Here is a 22,500-nt window from a genome sequence, read left to right as displayed (position 1 = left end):
TGTACTGTATATATATATATATAGGTATATATGTAAGTATATATGTAGATATCCAGGCCTATGTGGAACACTGCTCTAATAGTGATTTAGGCTCCCTCCCACTCCCCACACCGTGCTTTACACTGACACATTTTTTTATGGGGGGGGGGGGGGGGGGGGGTCTGACCCCACTCCTTACCCCCTCCACTCCTCCCCACATCAACCTCTTCTCCAGGTCATTATTGTGAAATATGATGAGGCCTGGATCTGCCCTCATGAAATTTCAATGAGCATTGATCTGTGTGATTGCAAGGAATCCTTCACATAGTGGTTTGAGCAGGGGGAGAGGGGGGAGAGGGGGGGGGGGGGGGGGGTGTGTTCATTTATTTATTGCTGTTTAGTTTTAGTCGTTTGGATCCGATCTTCTTTGGGGGAGCACTGTCAGAACGCCTGTCCCTATGATTCCATGGCTAGAGAGGCTTTATACACTAGTAGACTGTTGAAAATCCAGTGTTGACAACCAGGGGCCTAATCTTGGACAATTCTCCTGAAGACCTCCTTTTTGCTAAAGTTTTTTTTGTTGTGGTCAACTGTAACGGTAACCTGGTAATGTGTCGTTCTCTGACAGTGGTCGAGTAGGGTTACTAAGAAGTAGCAATGCCATGTTGCATTCTGGCCCTAATTGTATTTTTACCTTTATTTAACTAGTCAGTTAAGAACAAATTCTTATTTTCAATGACGGCCTAGGAACAGTGGGTTGATTGCTTTGTTCAGGGGTAGAGCAAGAGATTTTTACCAGGGATTCGAACTTGCAACCTTGCGGTTACTAGTCCCAACACTCTAACCACTGGGCTACCCTGCCACCCTTAATATAATAGGGTGCTCTAATTCTCCAAGGTCAAACATTAAGTAGACTCCAAGGTCAAACTCCTGTTCATATTGGGTCACTTTCATTTCTCTATTATGACTACAATACATTTTCTGGTCAGTAATTCCACCAATGACATTTTAGGGGTTGATTCGGTGCAAACCCGAGCTGCCCTGTGTGTTATTTCTGGTGTAAAACCACGAGCTAATGCAGCCCATGGAGTAACATAAACCAGCATCTCTTCCCCAAGTCAACACATGTGGTATTAATAAGTGGAAAACAATAAAACAGTTAAAGGAGGGAATTCTCCCGCACTATAAATACTCTCTGTGTGGTTTGAGTTGTTGCACATGCAGAGAGCGCCAGGCGGCAGAGGTACAGGAGGACGGATGGCCACCCAAACTCACTTCTCCATTCTCAACATGTTTATGTGGTCTTGTTTCACTAATATGATATCTATAGTGTTGTGTGTCTGTCTATAAACGGTCTGTTTCTGAAGACAAGATGGCAGGGTGTTTCCTGATAAGGTGGTGTTGGTTGTTTTTCCCTGAACACGATTGCTTTTGTAACCGTTTTGAAATCATTTTTTATAACGAGACAGATTAGCAACGCCGAATATAACTGGAGCTTTTGACTGCAATTGTCTATGTTTTATTTCATCTTTATTTAACGAGGCAAGTCAGTTAAGAACAAATTGTTATTTACAATGACGACCAAACCCGGCCAATTCCTCCCCTAACCCGGACGACTCTGGGGCAATTGTGCGCCGCCCTCTGGGACTCCCGATCACAGCCGGTTGTGATACAGCCGGGATCAAACCCGGGTCTGTAGTGACACGCCACTCGGTCCCCTATGACTGGACTATGATTATAAATTGCGACACATACTTTTGTTGTCAATGCTTATCAAGTGGAATCATTCATTGAAAACAGTGCAGGGCAGAGAATAGGCCTGGTGTAATGGAACCGGAGAGTCATTTTTACATAAACAGTGTATCCGGGCACACACAATGGATGTTTGGTTAGAATCACTGTCAGCTTTTGACCACCTCTCCACTCCATTCATATGAATGGGAACATATGTGCACATTTTAAAGGCTCACGTCCCCTAGAATATGTTTCCTTCTTGGCATACTACCTTGACTTGGCCCCCCTTCCCACACAGATTTAAATGTGTGTGTTCAGTATGATTTCTCAGTGGTGTAAGTGGAGGAAAGGTTAGTTCTTTCCAAAGACAAGACAAACATATTTTGTAACCGATTATTCTTGGGTGCTTGGGAGGTTTTTCTCAGCTTTCGGGGGCTGGCATCAACAGTGAGGGGAAATCATGTTTTTTTTTATGTTGAGCTCAAAATGAATCACCACAAAACATTTCATTTTGTCATGGGGATATTGCTACGGGAGCACTTCGCCCCTCATGTTCATTCATCGAGCTCCAAGTGTCTCCCTTCCTCTCCTCTCCCCCCTTTCCCTGCCCTCTTACCTCCCAGTAAGTGAATATTATCCGCTCTCCTGGTGCAAAGATTGTGCCCAATGTGGAAATCGATAGCAATAAGGGGGAGTAAACAGCGTCTGACATCCACAACTGCGTGGCCGTGTTGACACGCAGAGCAGAGCCCATCCATCTCCATATCAGCCTGTTAATGGAGACCTTACAGGCAGCGGCCTGCCCTTACCGCCAGCCCTGGCCCCCTCCCCCGCCTCGCTCCCTGGCCTCATCAACCGCCAACCTCCCTCATCCTCCCTACACCATTCCTCAACCTTGCCGTCCCTCCCTCACCTCCTCATCCATATTCAATTCCTAAGCTTCAGCAGGGCCCATCCTCCTCCTCCCCTTACATGACTCCTTGCTACACCCGTCATCTCCCTAACACAACTCTTCATCTGAATATTAATTGAATTCTTCTCCTTTAAATAATAATGTGGAGACTGTCGTGGCTAAATCAATTAGATCAGTCCCTGCCGAGAGAGAGAGAGAGAGAGAGAGAGAGAGGAGGGGGTCTTCTTTTCTCCTCTACACTGTATTTGGGCTACTCACCTACCCATTCCAGGCGACCTGCCACTATGCACAGACACACACTCCTTTAATTCGCCTTTTGATGAACAATTGAAGCATTGTTGGCTCAAAGAGTCATTATGTTAAATGTAATATGTGCTTGTAGGGATTGAAGGAGGGTAAGAAGAGAAACAATAGGCACAGTCAGAGTATGATATGTGAATGAGACACAGAGCTCTGTTTTAACTCCAGGATGGTTGTTGTTATAGTGGGCCCGTGTGGTGCCATGTTACCTGGTGCCACTCTTTGTGTGTGTGTGTGTGTGTGTTCTCTATACCTCTATATGCACTGTATATGGGAGTGTTTTGATGTTGGTGGTCCTTTTTTTTTTTTACGAGCTACCGGTCACGATTACATTACAAACACATACAGTAGTTATTATCTGTCAGTATATGTGGATGCCATTCTCTGTACAGATTTGGACACATGCTTTTTAATGGGTCTTTTTGACCATTCTGAGACAAATTGACTGGTGTGTGTGAGCTCACCACAGACATACCAATTATGGAACATAATACACTAAGCTGTAACGGACATTTACTGGAACACTCCATGGAAAGCACCTAGCATCACACACCTCAAACACCCTTCTAATATCTCGTCTATCCATACCCTCACACCCTTCTAATATCTCCTCTATCCATACCCTCACACCCTTCTATTATCTCCTCTATCCATACCCTCATACCCTTCTAATATCTCCTTTATCCATACCCTCACACCCTTCAAATATATCCTTTATCCATACCCTCATACCCTTCTAATATCTCCTCTATCCATACCCTTACACCCTTCTAATATCTCCTTTATCCATACCCTTACACCCTTCTAATATCTCCTTTATCCATACCCTTACACCCTTCTAATATCTCCTCTATCCATACCCTCATACCCTTCTAATATATCCTTTATCCATACCCTCATACCCTTCTAATATCTCCTTTATCCATACCCTTACACCCTTCTAATATCTCCTTTATCCATACCCTTACACCCTTCTAATATCTCCTTTATCCATACCCTTACACCCTTCTAATATCTCCTTTATCCATACCCTTACACCCTTCTAATATCTCCTTTATCCATACCCTCATACCCTTCTAATATATCCTTTATCCATACCCTCATACCCTTCTAATATCTCCTTTATCCATACCCTTACACCCTTCTAATATCTCCTTTATCCATACCCTTACACCCTTCTAATATCTCCTTTATCCATACCCTTACACCCTTCTAATATCTCTATCCATACCCTCACACCCTTCTAATATCTCCTCTATCCATACCCTCACACCCTTCTATTATCTCCTCTATCCATACCCTCATACCCTTCTAATATCTCCTTTATCCATACCCTCACACCCTTCAAATATATCCTTTATCCATACCCTCATACCCTTCTAATATCTCCTTTATCCATACCCTTACACCCTTCTAATATCTCCTTTATCCATACCCTTACACCCTTCTAATATCTCCTTTATCCATACCCTCATACCCTTCTAATATATCCTTTATCCATACCCTCATACCCTTCTAATATCTCCTTTATCCATACCCTTACACCCTTCTAATATCTCCTTTATCCATACCCTTACACCCTTCTAATATCTCCTTTATCCATACCCTTACACCCTTCTAATATCTCCTTTATCCATACCCTTACACCCTTCTAATATCTCCTTTATCCATACCCTTACACCCTTCTAATATCTCCTTTATCCATACCCTTACACCCTTCTAATATCTCCTTTATCCATACCCTTACACCCTTCTAATATCTCCTTTATCCATACCCTTACACCCTTCTAATATCTCCTTTATCCATACCCTTACACCCTTCTAATATCTCCTTTATCCATACCCTTACACCATGCCAAACACTCTTTTTCTCTTCCTCTTTTCCCACCACTCCATTTTCTCCATCTGTGTGTGTGTGTGTGCGTGCGTGTGCGCATGCCTGCGTCCCTGCATGATTGTGTGCATATAGATAGTATATCCGTGAATGTGGTGAGTCACAGAGATATTGTGTGTGGGTCTCCTAGAGAGCACCAGACATCACAGCATATACTCAGCCAGACCCCTCTCCCCCCAGACCCAGCAGAAGAAAGGGTCATTGTTCCAGTGTCAAAATGCTGCAGGCGTCTTGACAAAGGCCCGGGAGGTTATGATAACAGGAAGAGAAAGCCTCACATCCACAGACTGTGGAGGCCGGGGCTTGGGAACGGGGTTTAGGGATGGCTGGTGTTGGTGGGCGTTCGGCTGTGCAGACAGTATCAGATTCCTGCTGGAATATCTAGCTTTTATTCTGCTCTTTGTTAGAAAATTGGGAATTGTCATTGGTGATGTGGGTTCAGTCCCTGCGGTAAAAACGTTCTTTGCCACAGACATGATTTGATCCTTTTCAGAATAAATGAGCATTTGTGTCAGTGATAATGTGCAAACTGTTCAGCTTCAGAGGTGAGATTATTCTAGCAACAGGAATAGTCTAACCCTGTTATTCACTTATATTTTGAACCTAAACTATGCCTGTCCATGGGAATAATTATCCAAAATAATTCTGAAGTGAGTATCCTCAACACTTGTTTTCTGTTGGGTGAAATCAGCCTTCAGGTCGGACATTTTTCCTCTCAGAAGTTGAACCTGAGGTACTTTTTGTCACATCAAATCCTTTTCTAAGTCTGTGCTGTTGTTGAGTCTCACAGAGCTCTTAAAGGCTCCATTTAGGGCAGATAGAACTCCATAAAACAATGCTCTGGGGCTGGGCAGCCATCTTGTCTCCCCCTGCCCCCACTCCGCTCCGCCATTCCGGTTCCTCTATCGCTAGTCGCCTGGCTGGCTGTCAGCAGGCATGTAAATATGCCTCTAGCCTCGCTCCCCTCACTGACTGACAGGCTTTTACATCTCTCTCTCTCTTCTGACAGGATAAAGGGTTTATGCCAGTAATTGCAATGCTAAACGTAAAAAAGTAAATGTCCTTTAAAATCCCCAGATTACCATACCGTATGTGCTTTTTACACTCACTTTTATAAATACACGCAATCTAGCTTCATGGGAATGTAAAAAGGACTTCCATTAGCCACGATCATATATTTAAATCCCCTTCACTCTACTTCACGCTAGCTCTGTTTTATCTCAAGATTGTTGCTTAAACTAATGAAAAATCTCACTTTGAAGCAAATCACAGGCTGGAAAGTGCCTTGGTACCTGTCTGGTTCCTTGATGCGTGTGTTTTACTGATGTATTCAGGGCAGTCACTTTTCTGCTACCTTGTACTTCCACTGGGGACACAACTTCCGAAATGTCCTGGAAATGTACAAAGAACGGCACGATGAATACTGTACGAAGAGTGAACTCAAGGCCATTTGGGGATGATATTGTGATCGTATGCTCAAATTGTTCTAAGATGATGTTACAGTATTGTAACCCTGTGCTCCTGTGTGTGTGTGTGTGTGTGTGTGTGTGTGTGTGTGTGTGTGTGTGTGTGTGTGTGTGTGTGTGTCCTCAGCTCTGAATGAGCCCACCATCGACTACGGCTTTCAGCGGCTGCAGAAGGTCATCCCCCGACACCCTGGAGATCCAGAACGCCTTCCAAAGGTACCAGTTACACGACCTGCACCTTTACTATCCAATCAGTCCACAGCCTGTACCCTAACTGTCCAATCAGTCCACACCCCTCCATGTCTATATTTCTACACGTTTAAGCATGTTTTGTTAGAAAATCAAAAAGTAGTTTGATTTTAAAATATTCTACCAATACCACTCTCAAATGATTTGAGTCAGCGGCTCTATCTTGTTTTGTCTTTCACTTGCATCAAGATCCTATATAATGTTCTAGATACGATATTTGTTTCATCAGTGAAGCAAAAAAGACTGTTGAGTGGAAATACATGTGTAAACAATTAGGACTAAAGGATCGTTTATCTTTTTATACAAAGATGTGTCAGTTCTATCTACGCAGGCAAAGATCAGGTCCTCTCCAGTACGGTGCTCCTGCAGAGTGCAGATGCATCTGAACCTGAGCATACTGTACTGTACTGCCTGTTGGGTGGGCAGGGTCACGACCCTGTGTGTTCACCAGCTGTTTGGATCGGCGTCGTTTCTCACTGAAGCGCTTCCAGCGACGCACACTTTTCTGTGACATCAAAGGGAACAGACTCGCGTCTCGGCAGCGGTGGAGTCCTTGTCATCTCTGATGTCATCGACGACACACAGACTCCTGCACGTGTTAACGATCTCACGTGTCGCCGGGCGAACGCGCTTAGTCCAAGGGCAGTTGACATCACTGCTGTGGAAGTGCACACCATTTTCTGTTACAGTTAGCATGGCCTAAAAGTGGTGCAAAAGCAAAGCACCACACTCCTTTACACTCCTTCACCAGCAATGTGTGTGTGTGTGTGTGTGTGTGTGTGTGTGTGTGTGTGTGTGTGTGTGTGTGTGTGTGTGTGTGTGTGTGTGTGTGTGTGTGTGTGTGTGTGTGTGTGTGTGTGTGTGTGTGTGTGTGTGTGCGTGCGTGCGTGCGTGCGTGTGTGTGTGTGTTCATGTGTGCACGCTATGTGTGTGCGTACTTGGACGAGTGTATAACTTGCGTGTGTGCATGTTGCGCTCTGCGAGCCACAGAAAAGCAGGGTGTAAATTGATCCTTTGGGAGTAATAAATATACAGCACTTTATCTTGTTTTCTGTGCCTCATACCCTGGAGCCCTGCTGGAACAACAGCACTTAATAGAGTAAGAGGAAGGTAATTAGGAGCAGTATGGCTGTGTGCCCCACTCCACCTCGCTCCTCGCCCCGCTCCTGTACTGTACCTAGAGTAGGCTCAGACTTCTAGCCCAGTCTCCTAGCTCACACACGCTCCACACGCTCTAAAAACGCAGGAAAAAGTTTGTGCATATACGCTGACGACGTTTCTGTTCGTTTTGGCCTTCGGGAAGGTGTTTTTTCCCAGCAGTTGGTGCACCAATGTTTTTTTTCTTTAGGCGAGTTGAAGTCTACGGCCCTTTGTCGGTGTTTGGTCAACAGTAAGGATTCTAAAATTAAGTGTTTGTTGTCCTTCAGCGAGAGACGAATCGTTTTCATGCACATTTTGTTCACTTGAGAAATACTGCACCCAGCATCTTAGTTAGATGTCAAATTGTGCGACTACGATATCCTGTGCAAAACATGCAAAATGAATGACAGATTTCTTTCGGCGTCTCAAACAGTCCTATTGCTGGTTTTATCTCGTTCAGTTCAGAACTCCCCTCACCTGGTTGTCTCTGGCTTAATTGAAAGGAAAACCAGAGGACAACCAGCAGTTCCAGCCGAACTGAAGCAGAACGTAATACAGGGGTGTCAAACTCATTCCACCGAGGGTCTAGTTTCTGCTGGTTTTTGTTTTTTCCTTTCAATTAAGACGACCAGGTGAGGGGAGTTCCTTACTAACTGGTGACCTTAATTCCTCAATCAAGTACAAGGGTGGAGTGAAAACCCACAGACACTCAGCCCTCCATGAAATGAGTTTGACACTGTGCCTTAAGACTACAGCAGCTCCATTGGCAATCCAACCTGGGCTCTGGTGTGTAGTGAAGGACACTACTCTCCTCATTACTTTAGTAGCTAGAATACCTTCAGGAAAATAAAAGTTATTGAACATTTTCCAAATTAATTTACATTTGACCTTTATTTAACACGGCAAGTCAGTTAAGAACAAATTCTTATTTACAATTACAGCCTACCAGGGAACAGTGGGTTAACTGCCTTGTTCAGGGACAGAACAACAGATTTTTACCTTGTCAGCTTGGGGATCCGATCCAGCAACCCACTAGGCTACCTGCCGTCCCCCAAATAAGAAATGAAATAAGAAAGGAAAATGTATTGATTGCGTATGTCTTCACACCCCACAGTTAATACTTGGCGAAAGCACCTTTGGCAGCCTTTTTGTTTTGTATTTTTTATTCATTTGGGAAATGTTCTATCATTTTTTGTTCACTTTAGAATTGTGTAATAGTAGAATTAGTACATTAGTAGAATTTTAAAAACATCGAATCCATTTTAAAATCAATTTTAAGGCAACAAAATGCGAAGACTATTAATAATGCTAAACATATGCTAATATATGCATAATTAGATCATTATTGATATAGAAAATAGATATTGAAAATTCACGTTTTTGATATAAAAAATGGAATTATCGATATATTTCGAACAATTATATAAAACATGTTATATTGATATTTTGATATCGATGATTCCATTTTTTATATAGAAATTCTAATTATTGATATAAAACAAAATAATGTTTATAAAAAATTATATTACAAAATAATATTAATATATGTTAAAACGGCTTTCCACACACACACACACACACACACACACACACACAAACACACACACACACACACACACACACACACACACACACACTGCACACGTCATTAGTTCACATTAACCTCACATGTAGAGCAGCACCAGCCGTGTAATAGGCAAACAGACAGCTATTGTAGCCATCGCTCCATACCGAATGCCTTCCACTCACTCACACTCCCAGCACTTTTATCCCCATTAGATGCAGACCAGTGCACTGTCATGCCCAATGAGGCTGGTTTGATTTGTAAAAAATCGGACACGTGGACATGGAGATTGACACGGTCATTTTCACTGCCTTTGCTGACCTCTTTTTTTTGATTGAAGTGAGAAAAATCAGCACGGAGTTCCAGTACGTCACATTTGAAATACATTCTCACACAACGTGTTAATCAGTGAGAGGAGACATCTAGCAGGAAATTATGTCATACCCAATGACTGACCGGTGTTGATGATGTGATGATGTCATCAGGCAGTGGGAGTGTTCTACTTCCTGGAAAGGATGAGTCAGAGGGCAGATGGGCCAGTGACTCACCTTCTTTTCGACCCCCGTACTCCCCCCCCCCCCTCCTCTGATGTGGTTATCTGTGTTAGTACTGACCACCCCGCCGTCCCCTATACCACCCCCACTACACAGCCTGGCTGCAGCTGGCCTGGGGAGGACAGATCTGATAAACCTCTATAGGTGTTGATGGTGACGCAGCCAGTTGGTGCTGTCGGCTCTGCTGTCTAGTCCTGCTCAGCAAGGCAGAGCCGGCGCCTCCAAGAGTATTTTAGAATGCTCGACATTCTCTTGGTCCAGGCCAGAAGCAAGTACTGTCAAATCTGGCGTTCAGTAGCCATATCTTGATGAGACTGGATTGTCAAGGGCTTAGTGTCTGAGATGAGGAGGACCTCATTTGGATAAGGTCATGTCGCTACTGACTGTGTGTGATTCAGATGGAGAGTGTGCTACTTAGTAAGCAATATCCAATCCATTACTTTAAAGCCTTTTGAGACTGTACACCAGGGTTCTCCAATAGGCAGCCCAAGGGGCTAAATTCGGCCTGCGGGTGATTTTATTTGCCCCCCCCCCGAGTTCTCTGAGATTTTTTTTTAAATTGAACTTTTTTAGGGGGGGTTGATTATTTTAGTTGTAAGACATAAAAGACTGTAAAATTATTTTAATTCAGAAATGTGTTCCCAAGTATTCCCATGCATTAATAGAGAGGCATCGGCCAAATGTAATCAAGGTTTGAAATAATTACGTTTTTTTTCTTATACTATATCTATCTGTTCGGGATTCTTGCGGTCAATTTCCAGTGTAAAAATGATTTATAATTATGTCCCCCCCCCCGCCCCCCCCCCCCCCCCCCCCCCGACAATCCGCCAAAGGAAAAATCGGCCCACGGCTGAATGTAATTATGGACCCCTGCTGTAGGCCATCAGCGTTGAGCTGAGTGGGTTATAGTCAGGTCATGAGGTCCTCTGTCACCCACATGCCCCCTTCGCTCCCTCCCTCAACATCCTCCTAACAGTTGAGAAAAACAACCCTGTCCCCTGAGAGAGAGAGAGAGGGAGGCCTCATGGAGGAAAACATCCACTCTTCTTATACCTTGTATTAGCCTGAGCAGGTGCCATACAACCCTAGGGATGTCAAGCTAAACGTGTGTCTGTGTGTTTATGCATGTGCACACAGGCACGCGCACGTGTGCAAAAGATACACAGGTCCTGGACTATAAATGGGCATTCTGAAACAATAGGCTCACAGGATACAAGAACGCGTTGCCTGTCCTTCATTCCTCTGTCTCTAGCACGCTGTCTCCAATATCTCCCATGCACGTACAGACAGTCACATCTCCCTTCTCACATTGTTATCCGCAGGCTCAACACTCCAAGGTTTACAATGTATGGGACAGCAATCTATGGGTGCGTGAGAGCGCGGGTGTCTGTGTGCGCGGTGTGCGTGTGTGCATATGCGTGTGTGGGGGAGGGGGGGGGGGGGGGGCTGTTTAAGTGTGCAGGCAGCCAGAGGTGATCCATCATGGTGCAGTCGGCAGCTTGCCCTCCAGCGGGGCAGCCGATCGAAGCCTCCGCTCCCTGGACTGTATTATTGTTCCGCTAAGAGTAATTGAGTCACAGTAAAGGGGAAGACACACCAGTGTTTGTGATAGTGTGACCGTGTGTGATACCACGATTATGTGTGTGGGCATAAGAAGGGGTTGGGGTGGGGTGGGGTAATCATCCCCCACGCATTTGACGTCTTTACTGTAACGTCTTGTGAAGTGTTTGGACATGGGCGGCCAACGGGAAGTGTGTAGGTCATTTCTTTCCCAGCAGCCTCTCTGGCTGGCTGACTGGCACAGTGGCCTCCCCCTCCTCTCCTCTCTGCTGATATCACCAGCTTGGCTGCTCATCTCTGCCCTATCGATCTCCTCCTTTATTGAGGTAATAACTGTCTGTTGACGGCACTCCTTTCAACTGCTGAACTCAATCTCCCAGGGTGGAGGAGGGAAAGAGAGGGAGCGGAGGGGAGAGAGAGGGAGAATGAGAGAAAGGTAGAAATAGAAAAAGAGAGAGAGTAAGAGAGAGGGAGAGAGAGTGAGAGAGAGAGAGTAAGAGAGCGAGAAAGAGAGAGAGAGAAAGAAAGAAAACAATTGAAGAAGTGACAACATCCCTCTATCCAGTCTAGAAGAATGGTCTGAGTTGATAACACATCAGGCCTGGGATCAGACTGGAACCGATAATAGACAAGCTCCAGTGGATATCATTGACATTCATTTGGATCGTCACAGCAGATTTTCTAGCCTAGGTGAACAGGGAGGGAGTGATTGGGAGCAAGCGCGTGTGTGTGTGTGTGTGTGTGTGTGTGTGTGTGTGTGTGTGTGTGTGTGTGTGTGTGTGTGTCGAGTGCACATATAGAGCCAGGTCGCCTGGCTGCCCAACGGGAGCACATGGGTGGGGAGCGACAGACAGACAGACAGGCGGGCAGGGACAGACGGAGTAGTGGGCCGTGTGAAGGGATTAGGACGGGAAAGCAGAAGCTCTAATTGTTCAGTGAACATTCACACCACTACAGAGAAGACAGAGGCTGCCTTTAGACTGACCCCCCTTGGCATGCGTTCAACAAGGACAATCTGGGGCCGCCAGGAATGAACTATTCCCCAGCAACAACCTCCATCCGTCCCCTCAACATGTTGTTGTTGTTTGTTCCGTAGCTCGCCCTGCGTATCAGATATACGTGTATACAGTATACACGGCGTTCGTTTGCGCGAAAAAAAGCTAACTGTCTGTATTCCACACGGCAAGGTAGCATAGATGAACCGAACACACTGTGAGACCAGTCATAGCAGTAGCCACACAAAAGCCCCTCTCTCTCTTCCTATTTCCTTCTCTCTCTCTCTCTCTCTCTCTCTCTCTCTCTCTTCCTCTCCAAGGCGGGCTCAAAACAAACTGTAGGAAAGTCGTTGATTGTGAGACGTATCTATCTGCCGTAGGTTGCTGAGAGCTACTGAAGCTTGTGGAAGTCAATGTTTTATGGTGTTCCACTTGTCATGACTGGATGGGCTTGAGGGCTGATACCAGAGTAGAACAACTTATTTCTATGGACTGAGATGGTACAGGGAATGTGCTGTACAATATTAGTCATACAGTGAAGATACAATATCAACCTTTAGTATTTTATATTTAACTAGGAAAGTCAGTTGAGAACACATTCTTATTTACAATGATGGCCTACTGGGGAACAGTGGGTTAACTGCCTTGTTCAGGGGCAGAGCGACAGATTTGTATCTTGTCAACTCAGAGATTCGATCCAGCAACCTTTCGGTGACTGGTCCAACACTCGAGCCACTAAGCTACCTGCTGCCCCAATATACAATATTGGACATTTCTCCAGTGGTCATTGAGTCACGCAGAGATGACATCATACTGTGTCGTCTCACCAACTACTATCGTAAACGAAGTCCCAGCAGCCTGCTGCATTAGAGAGAGGAGTTAGGGTTCCGTGGGAGCAGGGGGAGCAGGGGCTGGGCAGCGAGAGGATGACATCATCATTTTGGTCTCTCTGTTCAAGACGAACGACTCTGACCCTGCTTGTATTATGGCTCTGGTAGAACATTAGGAGATGATACAATTGCAAATGAACACGCTCAGGGATAAATGTGTCATGTATTTGCTGGCCTGGCTTGCGTGTGAATGTGTTCTTTGCGTGTTGCCTTTACATCTAGATATGACCCAAGTGTTTCTTTCCCACCATTTCCTCTCCCTAATGTATGGTGATCACATTAGGAGCTATCATCATTTACCCAGTAAAAGCCTGTCTGATAGAGCGCAGGCACTTCCTCCTGAGAGAGAGAGAGAGAGAGAGAGAGAGAGAGAGAGAGAGAGAGAGAGAGAGAGAGAGAGAGAGAGAGAGAGAGAGAGAGAGAGACAGAGAGAGAGAGAGAGAGAGAGAGAGAGAGAGAGAGAGAGAGAGAGAGAGAGAGAGAGAGAGAGAGACAGGGAAAGAGAAAGAGAAAGAGAAAGAGAGAGTGTCGCGTGGTCATCTAGAGAGAGAGAGTGGTCCTATTGCAGGAAGACAGTCAGCTAGCACATGGATCACACACACACACACACACAGTATTGTTACTACAGTTTAGTGTGAAGAACAATGGTGAAATAAATAATTCTAGTAAGTACATCTAGTCATAAACAGACTGTAGTATAAAGAGTGAGAGCCGTAGAACCTTAGCTATTTTATATGAAGTGTGTTCTGGGTTTGTGAAGCAGCAAGACAGGAGTCCATGTTCGGTTAATGATGGTGCTGACCAGCCGGAGGATCGGGTTGCTTTCCTGTTTATCGCTGGGCGCCTGCGTTTACTGTAACCCAGGAGGAAATGGATTCGGGTTACACAAACCAGGCCAATGGATCATGCTGATCATGCTGATGTCACTATCTATCTATCTATCTATCTATCTATCTATCTATCTATCTATCTATCTATCTATCTATCTATCTATCTATCTGTCTGTCTGTCTGTCTGTCTGTCTGTCTGTCTGTCTGTCTGTCTGTCTGTCTGTCTGTCGTATCATGCGTATATATATATATATATATATATTGATCACGGCGGAGACAGGATGAGATGGAGAGGTTAGGGTTTAGACAGAGAGAGCAGAGCGTGTTGGAGGATAGAGAAAAGTTCCGGGGGTCATGAGGAGAGGGGAACAGCTCAGGAGCGAGGTGTGTGCGGTGTTTGTGTCTCAGCCTGCGTCCTCTGTGATTTATCCTTGGTGTTTGTGTTCACCAAGTAATGTGTGTGATCTGAGTTTCCCCTCGTCTCTCTCATCTCCATCTGATGGAAGGCTTCCCTTGTCCCACATGTCCCTCCATAGCTCTCTGGGGCCAGGGGCTGGAGCCACACAGAGAGACGACAAGACCAAAGAAAAACACTCTCCTCCATCTCTCTGTACTCTCTCCATATTCTCTCTATATTCTCCCCGGACCCCCGTGTCTCTCCATCCCTCCATCTCTCTGGGGCTGTGGGAGGCTGGGAGGCGGGCGCAGTGTGGAGTGGTCTCTCTTCCCTCCCCCAGTCCTCCCCCGGCCCACTGAGCCAGTAATGAGAGGTTAACACAGTGGCAGCGCTGCCATAATTGAGTGAATTTAGCACCTTGGACAGCGCACTAAAACTCCTTATTGCTTTCCTGACCTCCTCATCATGTTCTGTCTGTATGGTCCCCGGGTTTGAGAGGCAATATGTTCCAGCGCTGCACACACACACACATTCACACACAGACAGACACACACGCCTACACAGCTTCACCCACACGCCTACACACACATGCTGCAGGGCGTGTTCACAGCAGAGGTTAACACCGGGAACGGGAGAGCAATTTTCTGCTTGTCGCTCCGCAGCCTCACGCTGTGGGCCCAGCACATTAACTTTTAAAAAGGACCCTTCACACACAGGTGTCTGCTTAAACAGGGGGAAGGGGGGGGGGGGGGGGGGGGCATAGGAAGGAGAAAAGGATGAATGTAAAGATGAAAACAGATTCATCTGATTAGGGTAGAGTGGTGTTTCTGTACAGTTAATATGGGCGCTTCTATGCATTATAATGTCATATTATCAACTGAGTGGTTCGAACCCTGAATGCTGATTGGCCGACAGCCGTGGTATATCAGACCGTATACCACGGGTATGACAAAATATTTATTTTTACGACTCTAATAACGCACCTCGGGGGGTTGTGGTATATGGCTAATATACCACGGCTAGGGGCTGTATCCAGGCACTCCACATTGCGTCACGCGAAAGAACAGTCCTTCCTTAGCCGTGGTATATTGGCCATATAATTGACAGTTGTTGTCTTTGGTTTCACCTTTCCATTGTTTAACACCAGTTAAGCAGCAGTTTCTATATATGTATTATTTTCTGCATTGTAGAATAAAAGAGATGACATCACAACTAATGAAATAACACACATGGCATCATGTAGGAACCCCCCAAAAAGTGTTAAACATAGTTAAACATAAGCGTTTTTCATAGTTGCGATGTCTTCTCTTTTATTCTACAATGTAGAAAATATTCTAAAAAATAAAGAAAACCCTTGAATGAGTAGGTGTGTCCAAACTTTTGTCTGGTACTGCATGTCTGAATTCGCAGTTGTAAGTAGAAGTTCTGTAACTGAGCGTGTATATCTGAGAATAATTGTACACAAAAAATATTAGGATCTAGGGTAGCCTAAAGGAAATGAGTCTATAGCAAAGCCTTAATGTGATTTTCAGGCAGTCAGAGTGGTCTGAATTTCTATCTTTTCTGGACCTGGCATGTCAGAACGCATAAGACACGTTAAAAAAAAAACAACGCTTCCTTTAGGAAATCATTTTTTAATTCAAAAATAAAAAAAACTTGACAACACATAATATGCTTTTAAGACAACAAGAAAAACAACTTATTTAACAAAACAAGTCGAAATGACAGAGAAATGAATGCAATTATTGTTGTTGGTGTCCCTGGGGGGCTGCGTCTTAGATTGGAGATAAGAGTGAAGTTCCCTAGGCAGCCGTAAAGCGTTTGATGAGTTGGAGAGGAGGGAGTCTAGTGCTTATGAGAAACAACAGCCAACAGGATACATACAGCAATATTTCACACAGTTGGCATAGCTTGGCTCAGGATACTCCCCCCACCCCCTGGATGAAACGAGGGAATGATTCACTTGAAGAATTGTTTCTCGTTAACAAAAATGCCTTTGTGTTGACGACTGTTGTCTAATTGCCATGGAAATGTGTTCTGAGAAAGAAGTGTCTTTGCTAAAATAAAATAAAATCCCAACACCAATGAATAGTGTATGAAGAAGTGCTTAGTGACCTTTACACACAGATTGCATTGTCTTTCTCCAATAGAAAACAGATGTAGAGGGAGCGCAATACTGGTGCTATTCTCTCTCTCTCTCTCTCTCTCTCTCTCTCTCTCTCTCTCTCTCTCTCTCTCTCTCTGTCTCTCTCTCTCTCTCTCTCTCTCTCTCTCTCTCTCTCTCTCTCTCTCTCTCTCTCTCTCTCTCTCTCTCTCTCTCTCTCTCTCTCTCTGTCTCTCTCTCTCTCTCTCTGTCATAATCTGAACAATTGAACAGGCTTCTCTGTACAGCATTGTACCATGTGTTAGTCTTGAATTGTGTTAGGTGGTTGGCTATGGTACTCACTAAAAGGAATTGTTCAAGGTATTCCAGGAAAAGACCAAATTGCATGTTGCACTGTAGAAGAGCCAGGACAGAGGTGAAAGTTGAAGGTTTTACAGTAGATGACACAACCACAAATCTGAGGTCTTTCAATGCTTATGGCTGAACAAAAATGTATTTCTACACCAACTCACCCTCTCTCTCTCTCTCTCTCTCTTACCCTTTCTTTCTTTCTCCCCCTCTCGCTCTCTCTCCAATTCTTTCTTTCCCTCTGTCTTTCTTTCTCTTCCTCTTTCCTTTCCCCTCTCTCTCTCTCTCTCTCTCTCTCTCTGTCCCTCTCTCTCTCTCTCTCTCTCTCTCCCTGTCACACTCTCTCTCTCTCCCTGTCCCACTCTCTCTCTCTCTCTCCCTGTCCCACTCTCTCTCTCTCTCTCCCTGTCCCACTCTCTCTCTCTCTCTCCCTGTCCCACTCTCTCTCTCTCCCTCTCCCTGTCCCACTCTCTCTCGCTCTCTCTCCCACTCTCTCCCTCGCTCTCTCTCTCTCTCTCTCTCTGTGTCCCTCTCTCTCTCTCTCTCTCTGTCCCACTCTCTCTCTCTCTCTCTCCCTGTCCCACTCTCTCTCTCTCCCTCTCCCTGTCCCACTCTCTCTCTCTCTCTCTCCAATTCTTTCTTTCCCTCTGTCTTTCTTTCTCTTCCTCTTTCCTTTCCCCCTCTCTCTCTCTCTCTCTCTCTCTCTCTCTCTCTCTTTCTCTCCCTCTCCCACTCTCTATCTGTCTACAGGAGGTGATTCTGAAGAGGGCAGCAGACCTTGTGGAGGCTTTGTATGGGATGCCCCACAACAACCAGGTGAGGTTCAGACAGACAAACGCCACCTCACTCTCAGGTCTGCTCTCCCTCTGTCCCCTCCACATCCTGCCACATCACCTGCATCCGCGTTGACGCCAGTTATTCACCATTATTAATTCATCTCCGGTGGTTAATAACATGCCTGATCAAATATTCATCAAATACTTACAAGACATGTCCACATTAATTATTCCCACTATTACTAATATATTGCCACTTTGTGAAAATAGTGATTACACATTAAACATACAGGAAGTCATTTGTAAGCTACTTAGAGTCATCCTGTCTAGACGAGGGGAGGGCTGTAACGGTAATATATGGGGGAAATGACGTGTTGACTAATGCTCACAGGTACGGCACCGTTACAGTGGTACTAATGTGAACACTGCTTGAATTGGTGTTGTTAATGTTAGCAGTCCTTTAACTGTCACCAGTGTTGTTCATGTGAATGCTACTTTAACTGATAGCAATGTTGTTAATGTGAATGCTACTTTAACTGATAGCAATGTTGTTCATGTGAATGCTACTTTAACTGATAGCAATGTTGTTCATGTGAATTCTACTTTAACTGATAGCAATGTTGTTCATGTGAATTCTACTTTAACTCATACCAATGTTGTTCATGTGAATTCTACTTTAACTCATACCAATGTTGTTCATGTGAATGCTACTTTAACTGATAGCAATGTTGTTCACATGAAAGCTACGGTTCTATTTGTCAGCGCTCCTCTACCAGTATATGTGAACGCTCGTCTAACTGTGTTCTCCTGTGGCAGGAGATTATTCTGAAGCGGGCGGCGGACATAGCAGAGGCTCTCTACAATGTTCCCAGGAACCACAACCAACTGAGCGGCCTGGGCAATAGCTCCGTCCACGCAGGCATGATGGGGGTCAACTCCTTCCCTGGCCAGCTGGCCGTCAATGTGTCCGAGTCCTCCCAGGGAGCCAATCAGGGTGAGGGGGCGGGTCGATACGGGTGTGGCGCTATCGTCATAGAAACCGGTAACTGAAAGCAATGTAGTCACTGTGAAGTTATCTGTGAAGTTACATTTTTACGTCTTTCTTTGGTTGAACAAGGTGACTGATCTGTCTTTGTTCTGTCTCTGTCGGTCTGTCTGTGTAGGTTTCAGTCGGAACACGAGCAGCGTGTCTCCACATGGCTATGTGCCCAGCTCCACCCCCCAGCAGACTAACTACAGCTCTGTGACCACCAGCATGAACGGCTACGGCAACACTGTCATGTCCAACCTGGGAGGATCCCCCAGCTTCCTCAACGGCAGCGCTGCCAACTCGCCCTATGCCAGTGAGTCCCACTCTAGCTCTTCTACTCACCCACACCCAGCTCACAGCCGCCTTCACCCACCTCCATCCATCCAGTCAGCCGACCCACCCACACCCAGCTCACAGCCGCCTTCACCCACCTCCATCCATCCAGTCAGCCGACCCACCCACACCCAGCTCTCACACTCACCCACACACACTCAGCTCACCCACATTATCATCCACAATTCACAGCAGAGCTCCCCCTATTGACCTGACTGCTGCTGTAAATGCATGAAACCCCCATTCCTTCCGGTGACTCTAATTTAATCCAGTGGTGTGTGTGTCTGTCTGAAGAGCTGTACAGTATGGGTTCTGGTCTGTAGTCCAGTGGTCTGTCTGAAGAGCTGTACAGTATGGGTTCTGGTCTGTAGTCCAGTGGTCTGTCTGAAGAGCTGTACAGTATGGGTTCTGGTCTGTAGTCCAGTGGTCTGTCTGAAGAGCTGTACAGTATGGGTTCTGGTCTGTAGTCCAGTGGTCTGTCTGAAGAGCTGTACAGTATGGGTTCTGGTCTGTAGTCCAGTGGTCTGTCTGAAGAGCTGTACAGTATGGGTTCTGGTCTGTAGTCCAGTGGTCTGTCTGAAGAGCTGTACAGTATGGGTTCTGGTCTGTAGTCCAGTGGTCTGTCTGAAGAGCTGTACAGTATGGGTTCTGGTCTGTAGTCCAGTGGTCTGTCTGAAGAGCTGTACAGTATGGGTTCTGGTCTGTAGTCCAGTGGTCTGTCTGAAGAGCTGTACAGTATGGGTTCTGGTCTGTAGTCCAGTGGTCTGTCTGAAGAGCTGTACAGTATGGGTTCTGGTCTGTAGTCCAGTGGTCTGTCTGAAGAGCTGTACAGTATGGGTTCTGGTCTGTAGTCCAGTGGCCTGCCTAAGGGGCTGCACATTACTATACAGAGTTCTAGTCTTTGAGGAGTGATGAGAGGAGTGGGAGTTTTCTTTCCCCATTTGTTTGTTTATGAGACAGCGGTGCGTGTGACAGTGAAGCCTTCAGATCTATGGCTATTTCCCTATGGGGCTTTCTGCCTGGCAGTCTCCCAGCAATGGAGCCTGTCTTGAACAACTCTTTAAAACCAGTCCTATCCTCTAATCCTCTTTCATCTGACAGCCATACTTCCACACTGTTGTTGTTCTTCTGCTAATTCTTAATTGACTACCCTTTTCCAATTAGGAAAACACAGAGGGAGAGGGTTAGAGAGAGAGGCAGAAAGAGAAATGGGTGATTGTTTTTTGGGGGGGGTCTAACGATAGTGGGAGGAGGGAGGGTGGGTGCCAGTTGCAAAGGCTTGTGTTTGAGGACAGTTTGGCATGGATCTAAGAACCGACACCCACAGATTTCTTTCAGGGAGAGGAATCAACACTGCGATATCGACTAGCTATATGAGACTAAGAGCACTCAATAGTTAGGAGGTGAAACCATGCTGGAATGTTCTGGCTTGTGGAGGACTGCCGGCCTCTCTCCTTAGCAATGTGTGTCCTTCCATCGGATTGCCCTGAAATTAGATTGAGAGCCACTGTGGTATTGCCTGTTTGCAACGCCTGACTGGCCGTATCACAGCTCCTTTCTAGGCCGGCCACAGAATTAAAGACTGTTAATTAAATCAATAAACTAATTGGAGGGGTAACAATTCAATTTCACCACTTTGGTCCCCAGGATGTTAACAAGTATTTTAAAAGGTTGGCTGACTCCATTAGACACTTCCAATCAATCCACAAGCCTGGGCTCTGTGCTTCCAATTTTCATTAATTGATTAGTTAGGACTTGATAAATGGATTGTGCCATTGTTACAAGGTTCTGCTTGGATGGAGCTATAAACCTATTTAAATGGTGCAATAACAAGAATCACTTCCAATGAAGTGTAACCAGTAGGAAAAACATTAAAGAGCAATGAATGTTGAATTCAAATGGTTGTCTAAGTGTGCTAACATTGAATTGTTAACTGCCTAGGAGACCACTGCTAGGTGGATTGGGAAAATACTTGATCGATAGCTATTAATTTGTTAGAATGAACTTGAATATAAATTCCTCTCATTTGAGACTCTCTCGCATACTTATGGAGTTGTATTCTCTCTTGTGTACTCGATAAGTTCTAAATCCCACATGGTGAAATTAACCTCTTGCTATGCCCCTTCTCTCTCTATCTTTGTCTGTCTGTCTCTCTCTTTCTCTCTCCATCTCCCTTTCCTCTCTCCTCCCCCTCCCCCATCTCTCTCTCCCTCTCTCCCTCCCTCCCCCCATCCCTTCAGTCGTTCCCTCCAGCCCCAACATGGCGTCCTCCACCAGCCTGCCCTCTAACTGTAGCAGCTCTTCCGGGATCTTTTCCTTCTCCCCTGCCAACATGGTGTCGGCCGTCAAGCAGAAGAGCGCCTTCGCTCCCGTGGTGCGACCCCAGACCTCACCCCCGCCCACCTGCACCAGCACCAATGGCAACGGTCTCCAAGGTGAGCCCCTCACCCAGTCGGAGACATTGTGTTCTTTCCGGGCCAGTCCGTGACGCTCTCTAACCAACCTCTCCGTCCCCAATATCCCCTGTCATTCCTCCTCCTCCCATCCTCTAACACATTGTTTTCTCTTTCTCTCCTCCCCTCTCCTCTCCTTCCCTATCTTCCCCTCTTTCTTTGCACTCCCTCCCTCAGATCAGTCTTTTGTGGACTCTAGCAAGTACTCCACAGCCAGCTCGCTGCAGGGCCTGGCCTTCTCCTGAAGTATGTTACTCTCTCTTGCATGCACCCATCCACCCCTCTACTCCTCTATCTCATTAACCATCCATCTATCCATCCACTCCTCCATCCATCCATCTACCCATCCATTCACCCATTACATGAACATTAACCATCCTCATACTGCAGCTGTATATGTTGAGGAGAGAGAGGATGCATTTTGCTCTGTGCTTTTGTTTATCCAAGGGCATTTGGCAGAGTCGGCATATTACTCACAAGTTTGTCCTTTTTTATTTGGCTTGAATGTTTTTGTGGTTGTCCCTAGCTTCCTGTGTGTGAATGGGGAGAAAGGGTAAGGATGTTTGGGGAGAGGGCAGGGCAGGATGTAGCTGTGTGGGTGTGGGAATACAGAGCCGACAGGACACACTGCTGTCTTCAACAGACCTCATACATAGATACAGGAAGTATCTTCCCGAGCGCAACATTAGTTGCGGAGACCCATAGGGTCCTGCAGGGCTGCAAGCATCGAGCAACAACCTTACTGTAACACAATGCGAATGGATATCTCACCATTTACATGAACCTTTTGTTTATTAAATAAACCATCCAAGCCATGAGTGGATAATCAGTACAGGAGGATTGTGTTGGAGAAGATCTGTTTAACCATAGCGTACGTAGTGTTATGCTATGATAAGAGATCCACCAGCCTACCAGGAGCTGAGACACCAGGAGTACAACCTCATTGCTTCAACAGCCTGTAGTGTAGTGTAGTGTAGTGTAGTGGAGTGTA

At 45.6% G+C, this 22,500-nt stretch overlaps 1 protein-coding gene across 17 annotated transcripts in view; it reads left to right on the top strand.

The window, feature by feature from the left end:
- The window catches only part of LOC139420827 (transcription factor COE1-A), a 147,636-nt gene that overhangs the window by 121,380 nt on the left and 3,756 nt on the right, over nt 1-22,500 (top strand). For 3 of the 17 annotated variants that reach the window (XM_071171152.1, XM_071171151.1, XM_071171155.1), the window contains exons 11-16: nt 6,414-6,502; nt 17,668-17,733; nt 18,510-18,735; nt 18,857-19,036; nt 21,297-21,491; nt 21,687-21,755. In XM_071171152.1, coding sequence (XP_071027253.1) covers nt 6,414-6,502; nt 17,668-17,733; nt 18,510-18,735; nt 18,857-19,036; nt 21,297-21,491; nt 21,687-21,754 — 824 coding nt within the window. In that variant the 3' untranslated portion in view covers nt 21,755. The remainder of the gene's footprint in view (nt 1-6,413; nt 6,503-17,667; nt 17,734-18,509; nt 18,736-18,856; nt 19,037-21,296; nt 21,492-21,686; nt 21,756-22,500) is intronic. The other 14 variants (XM_071171160.1, XM_071171159.1, XM_071171164.1 and 11 more) reach the window with 6 other exon arrangements.

The sequence above is a fragment of the Oncorhynchus clarkii genome, chromosome 12, assembly GCF_045791955.1.
Source record: "Oncorhynchus clarkii lewisi isolate Uvic-CL-2024 chromosome 12, UVic_Ocla_1.0, whole genome shotgun sequence".
Lineage (NCBI taxonomy): Eukaryota > Metazoa > Chordata > Actinopteri > Salmoniformes > Salmonidae > Oncorhynchus > Oncorhynchus clarkii.
This window is presented reverse-complemented; position numbering and strand designations above follow the sequence as displayed.